The sequence below is a fragment of the Aptenodytes forsteri genome, unplaced genomic scaffold (assembly GCF_000699145.1).
Source record: "Aptenodytes forsteri isolate BGI_AS27 unplaced genomic scaffold, ASM69914v1 Scaffold53, whole genome shotgun sequence".
In the NCBI taxonomy this organism is placed as follows: domain Eukaryota; kingdom Metazoa; phylum Chordata; class Aves; order Sphenisciformes; family Spheniscidae; genus Aptenodytes; species Aptenodytes forsteri.
This window is the reverse complement of record NW_008795909.1, coordinates 6748969-6765778: the sequence shown is the minus strand read 5'-3', so window position 1 is coordinate 6765778 and position 16810 is coordinate 6748969. Positions and strand designations below refer to the sequence as shown.

Below are 16810 nucleotides of genomic sequence, written 5' to 3'. Positions count from 1 at the left end.
GAAGGCTATTTGGAGCACTATCAGCAGGGATGTGTGGAACAGAGCATTCTGACTGCAGACAGTGTCACGCTATAGAAACTACAAAGGGTATGTCAGGCTTTCCCATTGCTAAGGGATTCAGAGCCTTTAAAAATATTTTTTTAATTATTTTTTTGGAAAATAGAAGCTATTTTGAAATCACATGCAAAAATGTGCAAGAAAATGATGGTTTATGGTGCTGAAATCAGGCAGTGCCACAATTCAGGTTGGATGTGCGTAATAATGAAAATTTTCTAGCATGTTTAGGCCACTCAAGTATGCAGTGAAATTAATTTTATAGTTAACTGTCTTATTCCTGATTTCTACATGAAGAACATTATGTCATCCATAGAAAATATTAAATTAAATATCTACTGATAAATGCATTCAGGATTATGTATATTCTGTATAAAAGAACAAAAATACGTTAGATACATTTACATTTTATTGTAAATTGGGGAAAACATGAGACTGTGCTGTGGAAGAGAACAATATGTCATCACATAATTAGAAAATTGTCATAATACTAATGCTCAGCGGTGTCCAGGTGTGGTTTTAGGAGCAGCCTGAACAATGCAGCTTTGCGGATGTAACTTTACCATCTTCTTAACGTTGTTTTTGCAGCGTATGCATGTGTAAATTATATAATAGCAATTCCTGGGAGATTCTACTCCTAAAATGTTCCTTCTAGCCGTATGAACACATAAGAAAGCTACTATATGACAGATGACGATAATTTTTCATACAAGACAGCTCCCCTTGACTTGATGGATGCAGAGAGAGGAACCACGCTCTCTGGAAAAACACCAGGGAGCAGTGGTAAAATGTTTCAGTGTGTATGGTAATCAAGGCAGAGTGTGGTTCTTGATTAGTCTGTGAAATTGCACTGCTGAGACGAGGGATCTGAATTAAGCACTTGTTACCAAAGCCCTTTGCAGTGCTATCCAAAAGTGTATTGTAAAAATTAATTTCCTTAAAATATCGTGAGTAAAATTGATCCAAAATGATTTTGGCATATGCTGAACTCACTCAGTGATACTTTTCTTCATAAACTCCTATGAGGACTATACAGTGAAGTGTTTTATATAAGGTATACCTAATTTTAGGCTTCATTTTAAAGAGGACTAAAATGTAATTTGTGAGTGTTTTGTGAGCTTTGTCTGTGCTGGCTAAATTGACGTTTAAGCAATTCTACCTGAAACAAACTGTTTCTGATTTCTACATCAATGAATGGCTGTACCTCGGTCTACATTTGTTCAAAGCACGAGTTGTCAGAACCTGGAGGCACCACCAACTTTGTGAGATATTGCCAGCATCTCTGTGTGTGCTGTGAATACACTGGGAATAGGAAGGCCAAAATAGGGGAAGAAAATTGCTTTCAAATTTTATGAAGCTAGAGTGAGTGCCAGACAACTTTTTCATTTTTTTTGTGAGCCATTTGGAGCGTGGTCTTATTTTATCCTCCTGCTGAAAAAAGTACCTCTACCTCTGAAGAGACTGATCTTCATCTTGGCCTTTTCTCTGTATGGTGATGTTTTATTAGATGTATAGGTACTTTGCTAGTATTATACATTACAGCCAATATATACAGTCAGAAGCCTGGGAATCGGTAAATATGAGTAGGAACATATCTGAGCAAGATAAAAGGGTATCATCTCATCTGTCAATATACCAAATTTCAGAATATGGGAAAAATACTTGCATTTGTGAATATGGTAGGATTTGTTACGCAACACGACTTAGATGTATAGGTACTTTGCTAGTATTATACATTACAGCCAATATATACAGTCAGAAGCCTGGGAATCGGTAAATATGAGTAGGAACATATCTGAGCAAGATAAAAGGGTATCATCTCATCTGTCAATATACCAAATTTCAGAATATGGGAAAAATACTTGCATTTGTGAATACGGTAGGATTTGTTACGCAACACGATCTTGGAAAAACCCAAACAGCCCCAAACAAGTTATTGGTGCCAGCAGAGCATTTGCCTGCAGACAGGCTTGCAGGAGGGAGCGATGGTCAGACCGGCAGGGTGTCGGGAGACATGGACAGTCTCAGCTAGACCTTACATCTCCATTTAACTATGCACTGTGTTGCTATTTCTTACCACTTAGTAATGCTGTGAAAAGCCTGAATAGGTCAGGTAATGGGTGATGGCCAGCAGGAGAAGCAGGAGTGAAAGCACAGGTTCAGGCAAGAGGCCAGTGGCAGAGAAGCCTGATGGGTCCGTTCCTGTTTCATAGCCAGGAACAGATTTTTTTTCTGGAGTCAATGTGCACGAGTGAGTGTACTCGTTGGCCAACCGTCCTGTAGTAGTGTTGCCCCCACAGACGCACCAGCACTGGTTCGGATTGTGAAATCCACCGGGGGGGATCCCTGAATGGCCCCAAGAGCAACCACTGCAAAGTCCAGTTCTTGTGCTTGGCTGTTACCATCAGGCACATGTTTTTAATTTGTAATGTGTAGAGCACACATACAAAAAAATGTTACCGATACTGAATTTATTATATGAAAACGTACACGTCTGCATGGTGTAATGTTGAGAAGGGAGTGTTACATCTTTTGGATGTAAACTAGATCCTTTGGAGAAAATAATGGCTGATACAGATGGACTAACACTAGGGGCTTCTTTGGGAACGGAGAGGTTGAACAACTGCTGGAGAAGCAGCAGTGTGTTAGGACGGCTGGCAGCTAATGCGGTAAATGGAACAAGAACCATACAGGAAATCAAGAGCAGTAGCGCCCACGGCCCTCTGTGAGTTGCCCTTATTCATGGCATGTGTGTCTAGTAAAGCAGGTTGTTCAACAGCAGAGCGTATGAAGGAAGCTATTCCTCGGTCCTCCTGTATTTGTGTAACTCAGACATTTGCTGTTTTGGGGTAATCATTGTTCTCACCTGCTTTCACTTTGGGTTTGCCTAATTATTAATATTTATTATTTGTCCTAAAATGACATCAAAATATCTGGTTTTGTCTCACTTATACTTTTTGCCGAGTACTAATGCTTTGGAAATAAAAGTAATGAAATTTAACTGAAGTCAGGGAGAAGTCTGACCCTAACTGATAGTCCTGAATATCAGAGGCTCATAAAAATGCATTGCTATAGAGGTAGACTTTTATCTTACAAATTGCTTTAGCGGTAAAGGAATAACTCAAAACGTTGAAATCCTTTTCAAAAATTCTCTATGGTTTTTGAGATAAATATGTTTAGCACATTTAATAGAGCAGGAGATGAGCCTGCAATGAGCAAAGAAATGAAGAGATCCTGGCAGAAAGCACAAAGTTTACCACCTAAGCAGACTGGCCGTACTGTTTATCCTTGGGTTTGTTATTAAAATGCATTGGATTGACTCTGTTCCCTGGTTACTGTCCCAGTAGGGCAGTCATGCTATTAATCAAGGTGCTAGTTAAACAATATTGTTCAGCAAAATTCCTTTATCTCAGGTTCATAACACTGGGTTTACGTACGATGTGTATGCGTTACCTCATTTGAAAGCTGTATGAATCAACACTAATGTGATTTTGTTGTTGTTTTTAATTTTTACAGATGCAGATTTACTTCTACAATCCTGATGACTTTGACAGTTTTGGAACAGCAGTTCTAGAAAACAGGGTAGTAGGAGCCATGGCCGTGTTTTTTCAAGTAAGGTTAAACAAGGGCTATATCCATAAACCAAAGCATTCACCAAGTACTATTTAATTCATTGAATTGTTTCAAGCTTAATGGATGCATGTGTTTTCTTGTTCCCACCTGTCTAAGTGAAAGATATTTCTTATTGTCTGTGTGATTTAAAATGTAAATAAGTATATTTAGAAACGTAATGAAAAATTTTGCATGAATTATTCTGATTTTATAGCTACTTTACAGATGCAGATTGGAGAACACATTTATCATGGAACTTCCTTCACTGCTGAAGCATGTTGCTGGGTCCCTGGAATACTAACAAACTGACGTGAACTGGTTCTGTTTAGAGAAAACTTAAAATTCAAACATAGCTTGAGAGAAAATTAATCAATAAGTTTCATCAATCTTAGCTGTAGCAGCTTCTTCTAAATTGTCATAGTAACAAGTTCTTGAACAGACTAGGTTTCCGAATGAGTGAATTTATGCATCCCCTTTTTTCAAATGCATCCTCAGGAGCGTGACTGCTTGGTTAGCTCATTTGTTGGTTCAAAATGCTCGAGAACTGCGGCGTGGGGTAGAGCCTGCTGCTTGCGATGGCTGGCAGGTCAAGCTACGTGGCAGTGGTGTTCAGCAATGTGGGCTTTTCGTCATATTGCATCAGAAATTGAGTTTTTCCTTTGACTCGACGGTGAATTGAACGGAGGGAGTTGGAGCAACTCCATACAACCAGGCTGTCACAAGCAGAGAAAGTGGCTAATGGAGATTTTGAAATATCTCAAGGTGTTGCTTTTTCAAAAGAGAGGAAAGGAGGGAGGGAAGAGCAAGGGAAAATGCTGGTCCTCTCTGAGGTTTCACGCTAGTTTTTACTGTGGAAGAAAATGATCTTGCTGTTATCTTTGTGAAGTCAGATAAAAAAGAATATGCAAGTACCTATATGTAAATACCTCCCTTTTTCTTATGATGTTAGAGTGACAAGCCTGACTCTCCTGCTCAAATTAAGTAAGGTTGTCTTTTTCCATGTCACTGATTTTGATCAAATGCTTTGATAAGGAGAAGAGGACGGATCCTTGTATTGCATAAATTGCTGTAACTCTGCTGACATCAGGCTAGTGGAAATAGGCATGTTAAATTCATCACTGTTGAATTCTGAGCACTTCTGTGGCATTTTCTGTTAGGGTAAAGTTAGTGGAACTGTGATAATTTACAGTGGCATAGCAGGATGATTCCCCAGACTTCTTAATCTTGATGTGCTGTGGGAAGAATTTGGTCAAATTGAATTTGGCCTTAAAAGACAGAAATTTAGAAACAGAACAACCAAAGGCACTGTTGCTTGATTTTATACCGCAGCGAAGAGCTGCACATTATGTGCGTGTGCCATGTCAGAAGGAGCATGTGTTATGCCATGGTGTGTAATACGTGTTGTGGCATCATGTGTCTGGAATTTAATTGCTAAATTACCCTGATATGCCTCACGTAAGCCATGTGAAGCCCTGCCCCATGTTGCACCGTTTCTTAGTCTGTATATGACATCTATTCCAAGAACCCTGTTTTTAGAGGATCTTAAAATTGTAGTGGGACTGTGTTTTGTATTCCCCACCTGCAAAGCCAGGTGCTGCACTTACTGCGAGTCCCACTTTGCACGATTCCGAGGGAGCCATTAAACTCACTAAAAATAACCTAAAATAGTCTGTAATGCTGTTAAAAAAAATCTTTGATTGTAAGAGACCTCAGGCTCTTTAAGACCACAGCCGAGTGTTGCGGTCCCCTCAGGGAAGCAGAAATCTATACTTTTCATCATTTCTAGCCCTGCAGGCCACAGGACATTAGGCTGTAAAGTCTGGATGATGGTGCAGCTGGGCTCCTCTGCTCCAGGAGCCATGAAATCTGAAGCCATTACTGATAAACAGTCTCTGATCTCTTCCAGAGAGTGGGGGTAAGATAATTCTTTGGTAAGGTGACCCAGGGACAACCTGTTTTGCGGCTGCAAGGAAATGGTTTTCTTTTTTTGGTATTTTTTTCCTTGCCTTTGGGTTGAAATGATAAATCAGTGGCGTGCCGTTAAATTTCTGAGTGTATCGGGTCTTCCTCCTGGGTAGCTCTGCTCCAAGACGGAATGCTGCTGAGGAAGATTTGTAGAGCCCAAAGTCCCCATTCTGGAAGGGCATGTGCTGAATTCTGGCCTGTGTAAGAAAACTCGAAGGACTTCAGTGTGGCAACTGCTATTTTGGCCATCATGAGGGTTTTCCAGAGTTTGTCCCATAGAGCTTGAGTTTTTGTACATCGGGTTATTAATTGATGGTGATATTCCTTTGCAGATCCGTACTGTGTTTGACCAAGGTGCCATTTTAGTTCCCTCAGCTGTGTATCGTGTGCTGGAGCTGGTGAACCATGACTTGGAAAAACCTTTACAGACAGTTTCATTCAGAAATACTTTGTGTTCCTTTAGCCTTGCTTCCCAGGGCACCATGCGGATAAGCTTACTGTGGCTAGTATTTCATGCAACTAATTTAAAAGTGGTCTTTTAAAACTGATTGTTAGTAACTTTTGAACGAAATGTCCCTAGGATGTCCATGGCCACACTTTGATTGGCAGCTTTGACTATTCAAGTACTAATTTTATAGTTTAATTTGCTATTTTCCAGAGCTGTAGTCGTATCTCTAACTCACTTATCTAGAACACAGCTTTAAAAAATTGTAGCAATAGAGGTCATACTGTTTTTTACAAATACATTAGAAAACTGAATTGTGCATGCTTTTCTATGTAAATATTTTAACACAGAAATTACTGGATGGATTTGCCATTAAGTCAAGACTTGGATATTTGCTAATGTGTTAATGCTGTGTTGGAATGAATGTGTACTGCACTGACTGAATTTATAGTCTGGCAGGTGGTTTTTGTTTGACTGATGTTCACAAATGTTCCTTTGAAAATCAGGTTCTCCAGTGAGTGAACATTATACTGAACTATATAATTATTGGTGAAACATTAAATAATTAAGAACCCTCTTTCCTCCTTTTTAAATAAATTAACTTGGACTATATAAGGATTTTCCTTACTGAATTCACTGTTTCAGGGGCAATTTCCAGGTAAAGTACATTGGTTCTGAACTTGGATAATTGAAGCACTTGGAACTTTGTTGTAATTGCTAATTAAATCTATGCTTTTCTCATTGCTTCCATTGTAAACTCTGTTGATAATTTCTATTTCTGGTTGCATGCTGCAGGTCAGTTGACCTGACAAACAAAAAAAAATTACTAGTTAAAATCAGGAAACAATTCTTGCATATACAAACTGCTGTAATTGCTCATCTCCGTATTTCATTGTGGATAGACACTCAGAGGGTCTCACATAAAGTAGCACTGTGGGGACTCTATGGCAGGTATTCTCATCTGCAAATGAGATGAGCTGGCCTGAAATCTCTAGCTGGGCTCTGAAAGCTGATTTTTGCATTGGAGTACAAGTTGTAAAGTGAACAGGTATGTTGAGGAGAAGGGTCCCATGATACTTGGTCCCTTTTCTGACCGTAGCATCACTTCAAGCATCGTGCTGGGGACTATTGTACATACAGGGGAGTGCTGCTGGAAATTCCCGCAGACTTTTGTTCTGTAGCTGTGTATTTGGGGCAGAATGAGGTGCGTCACTTCGCAAAAACCAAACAGCAAACACAAAACCTTGCACTATGCCGTGGTGTTTCCTTCAAGATCCTCTCTTGTCCTCACTGAGGCCACAGTGAGTGTAATAGAGGAGCAAAGTGACTTAGGAACCTCTGATCTTTTTAGTTCAAATTATTTTAAAAGCTATTCAGCTGGAACAAGCTGAAAAGGGGAGAAGGGAACTGCAGCCTGCTGGTGTCGGATATAATGGTTATTAAAGCCCATAAACGTGCTTCACTGAGGGTGGGGGAATCAGTGGGAAAAATGGCTTTTTTCTTAAAGTGGGAGTGTCTGTGGAAAAAAGTATGCTTCAAGAGGGAGAGGGGATCAGAGTATTAAACAGCAATGTGAGTCAAAAAGTTCTTGGGTTTTTTGTTGTTAAAGAGAACTCGTTATTTTAGCAAAAATCCGAATCTTCTGGAGACAAATGAGGTAATGCCAATGATTTCTCTTTGCCTCCTGACAAGTTTTTCAGGAGAAAAAAATATGACCGTTCCTGTCAGTATTGGGGTTACTTGGTGTTTCCCAAAGTGAAACTAGTGCTAGTGGAAGATGTTTAACTTCACATACCCATTACCTCCCGCCAACAGCATCCTCTTGGTCTGCAGTAAAGGCTTCTGGATTTGCAGAAACGGTAACACCGCAGTGGCGGGACCCGTCTGCAAGGGCTCACTGCTTTGTGGACCTCTTAAAACTTGCCTGTGGCTGCATGTTGAGACCCACCGATCTGCTGAAACGCGTAGCAGGTCCCAGTCCAGCAGGGCACTTTAGTCTTGATTTGAATGATCCGAACTTGAATAGTTGGTGCACGTGCTTAATTTCAGCCTGCATGAGGTTCGACTTGCATTTAATGATATTCTGGCTCCGGATCTTGGTTAATTGTGAGGCTGAGCTGGTTTTGAAGCAAGCCAGGAGTGGAAGGGAAGGCCCAGACCTCTCGCTGGTTCCCGAGTCATCCGTTCGTATATGTACATGTAATACATATTTTCAAGTTGCATTTAAAATGAGTAGTTACTTGGATTAAATGCATTCAGACGTATTGCATGGCTTTGCTTTAACCATCTAACAGTATAATTCATTGAACACTTCACTACTTGCTTTATTAAAGCCAAACTTAAATGTGTTCAAAACAAACATATTGCTTCTGCATTTGAAATATTCATCTTTTGGGCCTGCGGTAGATTCATTACAGCAGAGAATACTTCATTCCTTGATTACTGCTGTGAAAAGACACAATACTGATTCCCAAAGCACTCATCAAATATTCGATAGCTCAGAAATTCAGGAGGAGGTGATGGAATTCTTGTTCCTACAGGGAGGGCATATAAATCTATTTTATTATTTGCAAAGAAAACCATCGGTGATTAGTTGCTGTATCTCAGGTACTCAAACAAATCATCTCTAAAGAAGTTAAAATAAAAATGAATTTTAAAATAACTTTTAGCAATGCTTTCATCATTAAAATTATCTTCATAATGATGAGTGATGTTGATACTTCGATCACTCAAGAGCTTTAGCAGTGCAGGGCTAGATTTTTAAAGGTAATTAGGTACTTGGCAGCAAATATGCAACTAACAGTATTTTCAAAAGTATGTGAGATAAAAATCAAGGGTTCTGCAGCTCTTTTTCTGGGATGCCATTCTTAATTCTCCTTTCCAATACTAACATTTTTTTAAGGTTGTTGAAAAAAATACTGTGTAGCACTTTTAACTTTTGGATCTGTGTGTGTGTGTTATTTGTGTGTAAATGTCTTTCTATTTACTACTAACTCATGTATGCAGAGATTTGTTCTTCAGTAAAATGAATAGTAATTGTGGCCTTGCTTTTTGTAAGTTTTTTTGGTAGTAGTTCTTGGTGTGCTTCGTGAAGGCGATCAGTAACTCACTTTTCACAGGGACCTAAATGAGCTAAACACAGAATAAATCTGTGGAACACCATCAAAGCCATTGAATATTTAGCACAAATATACTTTTTTTAAATGTATATTTCTCAAACAACAGAATTCAGCTTTTAACTTCCCTAGAAGCCTTTTTCTTCCCTCTTCTTCCCTTTCATTAACCGTTTCATGTGTTTGCCATCATAACCAAATAAATTCAGTGAATAAGTGCTTTAAATACAGTAGCTGTTGAGAAAATCATATCTGGTAGGAGAGCAGGTTCCCATGTCCCCATCTCAATTCCTGGCAATTCCCTAATTCCACCTCTCCCTTACTATAATGCTTTTTGAAAGTCTGAGCAAAACTAGCTTGATTTTCAAAATGAGAATGGAGAGGGAGATGTGCACTTTTCCTGAAACATTTTATCCACCTACATGAAGCATAATCAGTGCTTCAGTGTTTAGGCAATATCTTGAACATGATTTGCGGTAGTTCAAATAACATATAGCATCATTAACATGCAGGGCATCATCCAGAGTCATTGAGAGGCTTTTCATTTATTTTAATAGACTTTGGATACATGTAAAGACCTTAAAATTAAATTACAGTAGTAATTCTTTTAATGGTTACATTAGAACCCATGGTGTTTTATTAATAGTAACTTATGAATAATAGAACTATTATTATTGATTAGCAGTATTATTTAGTAATTAGTACAGGTATTTTTTATTATCTTCATAACATGAAAATGTGTGCAGGCTAAAGCTACTTATTCAATGCTTTTGGAAAGTATAATTTATATTTGTCAAAGTGTATGCATATGTACTAGTAACTCTCCATGTAGCAGAAGACGAGCAAAACAATTTGAAATGTGTTCTTACTCGCTAAGTCCAGTTTCCCAGCATTTTGAAATTGTCACAGCTGTTTAAAAACATTAGTTGTTACTAGTAAAAGCAGTACTAGGGCCTTTAAATGGTTGAAGAATAATATTAGAGGTACAAAGTAGCTACCCTGACATATAAAGACGAGCAAGTCAGAGTAGGTAGATATGGTCAGCACAACACCAAGAGTACATTTTTCTGAGAAACGCCTTGTACAATACATGTAATGATGTATAGTAATATGAAGCATCTCTGGAGCAGAAAACGATTCTCCTAATTTTCCAGTGAATAAATGGAGATAAAACTATCAAAAGACAAAATTGATTTTGCATCATGGAGAATTTAAATATAAAACCATGAGAGATTCTTAAAGGCTGTTAGATTTGAGTTGAGTTCAGTATGTGAATGGCACTGAACAGCCTCCAAAGGTGGTTGCTTTAGCCAAAACATGCAAGTTTGGGTGCCTAACAATAAGTATTCATGCTGATCAAAAAACTTGCACTGAAACCCTTTTGATTGGAAGTTGGGTTTGGGTAGAAGACAAAAATTCATGGAAAGTGTTTCTAAAAAATATATTCTACCTTTCCATTAAAGAAAACAAAAATATTTTTTTAAACTAAGCCCAAAATTCAGATTTTTATTTTAACTTCTGTTGAAAGTTTCTTTGGGAAATATGAATATTTTTGAATATTTTATGTAAAAGAAGAAAGGGGAGAACAGATGGGGAATAGCTCTGTGAGTAAAAAAAAAAATATATATATATATATCTCCAGTTTCAATTTTGGTGCTTATTGAGTTTCAAGTGCCTAACAATGAGACCTTAACTTTATTCTGATCCATACCTTTGCCCAGATAGGTCATGTTTCAGATGTTGTTGAATAGTAAAATTGCTGTTTACAGCAGAGATTTTTTTAAAAAATAAAGGTTTCTTGTAATAAGGTTCTTCATCCTTTATTTTAGTACACAAATGAGTAGGCTGACTCTCGAGAGTACTAAGGAAACAATTCCTGATGAAGCCTTGAGTTTAATAAAGAAGCTTCAAAATGGTTTTAGCTGTGGAGTGAGATGCTGTTGTGAGATGGGCAGAGCTGCGTCCCTTTCTTGAAGATCATTGCTTGAAGCAGGGCAGAGAAGCAGGTGAGGAAGCGGCAGCCTGCTGGGGTGAGCCCTGGGACTTCACCGAGCAAAAGCCATGAACGCTTTGGGGAGCACGGGGAGCTGGGAAGGGGTCGGGGCTGTGAGCCCAGTGATGTTAATCACTCACATGCTGCTGGGCTCAAGAAACAAGGACTTTGTTAGTGAGCTGAATTGCACTGAAGAAACACGGGCCCTTTCACCTGTGGGGTTTTTTTACCAGATAATCTTCAGTACTCCAAATTTTCTGTCCGTTGACAACAGCACTGATACACACCTTTGCTGCTGGGGTCACTGTGCAGAGGCTGGGCTCCTGGTAATCCCTCGTTTCAAATCCCGTACAAACACGAGCAAAGTTTCTCTTGATTTGCAGGGTACCGTGGGTTTGGGCTTTCTCATTCACGTGGCTGCACATTAGAAGGAGCCCACATGGCTAAATCTAGGACTGCTAAGAGCAGAGGTGTTCACACAGCAGCCTGAACACCCTGAGCAAGTGTGCTTGGAGGAATGAGGTACAAATGCGTGAGTGAAAGGGGGGCTGGATTTGGAGGCAGACAGACTGACAGGGCGGCTGAAACAGATCGTTCTTGGAAGCAAACACATCGTTCCGCTTCTGCTTGCCTGTGTTCTGCCAAGAGGCATTTGCAGTCTCTAGATCACGATGGCTGCAACCTGCTGTGTTGAAACTTTTCTATCCACAGGCTGACTGTGCAGTGTAGAAAGATAATCTACCTTATGTGCACTTATCTTCTTCGGTGCCCAAGCAATCGTCTTCCTCTCCCTTCTTCTCTTCAGCTCTGTGAACTCGTTCGTGGTATTTTTCAATAAGGCAGAAGAGCGAGAAGCCTGATTCTATGTCAGATGACCTCCAAAATGCAATACTTTCAATTAAAGCCTTTTTGTTAGGTTGAGTTTTAAAGGATATGGGCTGTACAGAAAGCGGTGTCACGCAGTTCTTTCTACAGTGCAGAGCGAAATACCAGTATGCACAGAGAATCTTTGACTTTTATTTTGGTTTTAATCCCAGATATATCTGGAGAAATGCAACTTCCAAAGTGTCTGAAAAAACTCTAATTGAAGGTAAAAATTAGATCCTTTTTTTTTTTTCCCCCCAGATGCACTGTAAATGCTTTCTTACCTGCGGAGTCTGAGATCATAACTCATAACTTGTGCTGTCGCTTCTCTGATTTCGATGCAGTAGCAAGGAGGGTGGCTAACAATGGTGATGGGTTATCAAGTGACTTTTGCTTTTTGTGATGAATCATGGTCTGCTGCTCTGATGTTTTTAATGGAACCATCACAATTACTGATGCTAGGAAGGAACTGTAGACTTTCTTGCTGTTGAGAGGACTTGGACTCCAAAGTTGTGCAATGCTACAAATTTGAAAAACACTGTATATTTTATGGGGTCTCTCCTCAATATCTTGAGCTATATCTTGTAACCATTAATGAGAGCTGGTTGTGTGCATTGCGTGGGGAATAGATCTCTGTGCTCCTCTAGTTTAATGTTCATTTGAATGTCAGGATCACTATCTTTCAGTTTACAGCATTGTAAATGTTTTTTACTTGCAGCTTTTTTGCTTTCGCAATGCTGCTTAATTGACTAATGTATTACAATTAATCCCAAGTGGGATGCCATTATTAACTTGCTTCATTAAATTACATACCAATTTGTTAGCCTTAATTCTCATAATTGTCCCCTTATATTTCAGTGTTTTTATTCTAATAACTTGCCTTAAGAACTTGGTCAGCATGCATTTATGTATTCTTTTGCATCCCTTTCCTTCCTCTCACCCTTGATGTTCAAAAGTGGAGTCAGTTTAGGAATATTTATAGTGTCTAATGTCAGCATCTTAAACACAGTAATTTACTTCTCTGTGATTTAAAAATATCCTGTCTTAAAAAAAAAAAAAATCACTTTTGTAGCCATGCCATAAAAATCTTTAAATTGATAGAAGAATATCTTGTAGAGTTTTCATTACCAGACTCCTGAAAATGACACTTAGATGTCTAATATGTAAAAATTACAGTCGTCACTCTATAATCTCACCCCCTCTGTGGTTCAGGAAGATTGATACTCAGGAAGTCTGCTGATTATAACCATTAGACTAAAAAACAAATTAGTTTCCTAACTACAGTAATGCTTTTTGCATTTTACTCCGGTGTGCTTTGTTGATGCATCGCTTTGTCACTTTATCAAACATCACAAAGCAGACCTAGAGCTGGATGCCAAGAGAGCTGGGTCAAAGTGGAGGGACCCCCAGCCCTCACGCAGGCTCCCGTCACTCGCCTGTTGCCTGCTTTAGGGAAGGGACAACAGCTCCTGATACAGTCTCTCTTTGTGTCTTTGAGCATTGAGAAGCCATTGAACGTGGCTTGTTTTCTTTGCTGCAAGTACCTTTTCTCCTCTCTGTGATAACAACGATTGCTTCATCCCCTTCCTTCTTACATGTTCCAAATCTGGTGCATTTTGACTTGACCTTTTTTGTTTAAGAAAAAAAGAGGGGGAAAGAAGCTGGAAATAAAGCATCTATTTTTTGCTATCCAAGTCTTTGGAGAGTTTTGCTAGAATTTGTCGTAGTTACAGGATCAAACGAGATGTAAAGCTGTACGTTCATCTCCTTTCCTTTCTCCTCTCTCCCAAACACAGCAGCTGCCTCTGATAAGTCCCTGTTTTCTCCCTGTTGTTAAACATCCAGCCTGGATTCCAGGAAGATATTTTTTTATGCCTGTCTGCCTACCTCTTTTTTAAATTTAATTCGATTTCTTTTTCTGCAAAAACCATCTTCTGTAGCCATCCAGGACTCGTACCCCATTTGTCTCTCAGAGGACTAATCAAGTATATTACATGCGGTTTACATTCATGGGACATAAATGGAGAAATCTAACATTTCAATCAGGAAACTCCAGCTCTCCAGTCCACTGTTGCCCGGTTCTGCAGGATTTTGCACAGGATTTGTGTACCCCTTAGAAAAATGACACTTGTTTTCATCCTCTGTATCTTCCATGAAACTGTGGAGTCTTCATATGTCTCTGGCTACCAGTTAGTGTTATGGCGTATTTTAAGTGAAGGTGAGCGCAGGATCTATTCATAAACGATTGCCTAGTTTCACTTTGTGCCATAGAAGAGAGATTGGTTGTAAAGTCTGAATATATAAAATAGATGGGTAAAATTGGGGCTTCCTTTGCCTTTAGATCTTCTGGCTCAGATGGAAAAGTTATTCTTATTAAATTTAAGCTGTTCTACCTGAAGAATTATTACTGTAGTTCTCCGCTATAACAGTGCCAAGTTTCTCCTAGCATTGGCAATAATAAACAATGCAAGCTTCAGACAGAATTTCCTGGGTAGCATACCAAATGTTCTAGAAAACCTTCTCGGACAGCAGCTAATACATTTTTAATACAAATAAAACATAATTCTTTAGTCTCGTTTCAGTTTGATCCCTAAGGTAGAAAAAGTATACCGACTATGCATAATTTATGTATTTGTTTGAAGTGTTTACCCAGATACTCCATTCACAAAGTCTCTTTTTGGTAATAGGTTGCTGTGAGATATGAGAGTCACTTAGGGCTCGCGTTGTACAAATAAACGGAACATGTCATTTTTGTACCATCAGTGAGGTGGTTACGTGGTCATCCTAATTCTGTCTTCATCTGCGCTGCCCACCCCGTCCATCCTCAGCCAAGTCACAGAACAGGTCCGGCTGAAATGTCAGTATGTTTTTCCCAGATCGTATGTGATGTGGAAGCATGGAAGCGTGCAAGGGTGGGAAGAGGAGCGGTTGGGAGCAGAGGGTGCTGCCCACCCCTTTCAGGGACAGCGTGGATTGGTGTCAGGCTGGTGTGTCCACGTGAGCACCACCCCAGTTATTACCAATGATACGTGTGGTTTCCTGTACAATTCCTATACGTTACACATGGTGCAGAGCGAGCATGCAGGAAAATATCCCTCAGTAATTTAATTATAATCTATCCTAAATTACTGTAAATCCAGTGTCACAGGTTACTGCCGGAGGGTTGAGTTGTTGCTGGTTATTGTCATCTGTAGTTTCTGTGCTGCAGGACAACTGTGGGAGAGATGATTATCAAAGGTTTTCTGAGCTGGTGGTTTTCTTTCCAGGGGTCAAAGAAAAGCAATGAAAGAAAATCAGAGTCTAGTCTGGTCCCTTTCTTTATGTCTTTGTACAGAGGTAGACATTTGTATGTATGGCTGATGGCTTAACTGATAATGCTGATGGCATATCACCCCCCAAAATAGTTCTGCAGCCGAGATGGCGGCTTGCCCAGAGCAATCCTTGTATCTCATGTCTTACCTCCCGTGAATCTAAATCAGAAATCTTTGAGTTCATAGGGTGGAGATGAGGGTGTGTAAACCTGGGAACCCTTTTACAGTATAATTTCAGTAGCTTTCAGACGTATCTTCTACATCTGAGATTCACTGAAAAGCACACTGATCCAGCTGAGGTGATGAGTCTGAAATGAGCTAAATGGTCCCAGTTTGAATAATATTAAACCCCCCTTTGTTTTAAGTTCAGGTGTGCTTGTATCAGTTCCCAGAACAAAACCAGCAAAGGATCTGGGATGTGCTTTTATGCACGTTAAGCTCTATTGGCGATAGATGAGAGTCGAGAATGCCAATCACCATCTTATTCTATGCCGAAAATTGAAATATGTGTTAAATAAGGATTGCTTAAATCTGTTCACAGCACCTCTGAACAGTGATTTTTTCAGAGGCTTGCAAGATGGAGCCGGATTTTTGCTATGAGCTTACAGTGTTTGCAACTGTTTCACAGCTCTAGGAGCACTGAGAAGCCAAAGCAAAGCTGCCTGACTGATACCATCAGAAAAGTATTTAGCTGCTGATTGTAACCGTACCATTTCTGCGCATCAAAAATGCATTGTAATTTAGTCATTATCAAGAATAAAGAGACTTTCTGAAAGAAGGTATTGGTTTTGCAACATCTGTACTGTATCAAATGAAGCCTAACTGGAGATTTGGTAAGCTGTTCCTTATGAGTAAAGTAAAATGATGTACCACATTAGAAAGTAGCTTGGTTATTAGAAAGCTCAGTCTTGCTCCTGATAAAATGGATTTTTTCAGTGTAAAATTCATCTTTACTTGCTGCAAGTATATTGCTAAAACAGATTAACTTTGGATCTCAGTGTATTTTATAGTGTGTCTCATGTTATTTTAAGGCTGTAAATATATTAGCTGATCTGTAAGCTTCGCTTAAGTTACTGCTTTCTGGGTTTTTGAAGAAATAGGATCATGTTATGCAGGAATCAGGATGATTGAATTAAATCAACCCTTTTGATATTTATTCTCCCTCAGGATCATGCTACCAGACCAATATTTTAAAATAGCTATATGGGTAAGTGTTGATTAGAAAGCAAAGCTCCATAACCCTAACAGCAAAGCTAGTAATTTTTTTGTGTGTATTTTATCTGTGGTTTGTATGGCATTAGGCACATGCCTGTGTATTAGAAGCAGTCAACATAAAATTATTTTCTTACTCCTTCCTCCCCCCTGCCTACCTTGCCACCTGGAAAACCTACTTTATCATATCTAAATCCTATAAAAACATCTAACATAATTTGAAATGCTCTTGTGTGAAATA

General features: G+C 39.2%; 1 protein-coding gene across 1 annotated transcript in view; it reads left to right on the top strand.

Moving 5' to 3' along the window:
• PTPRG (protein tyrosine phosphatase, receptor type G) overlaps positions 1-16810 on the top strand; it is a gene marked incomplete at its 5' end in the record, with an annotated part of 334807 nt that overhangs the window by 183607 nt on the left and 134390 nt on the right. The window contains one exon of the mRNA XM_019473421.1: positions 3571-3666. Coding sequence (XP_019328966.1) covers positions 3571-3666 — 96 coding nt within the window. The remainder of the gene's footprint in view (positions 1-3570; positions 3667-16810) is intronic.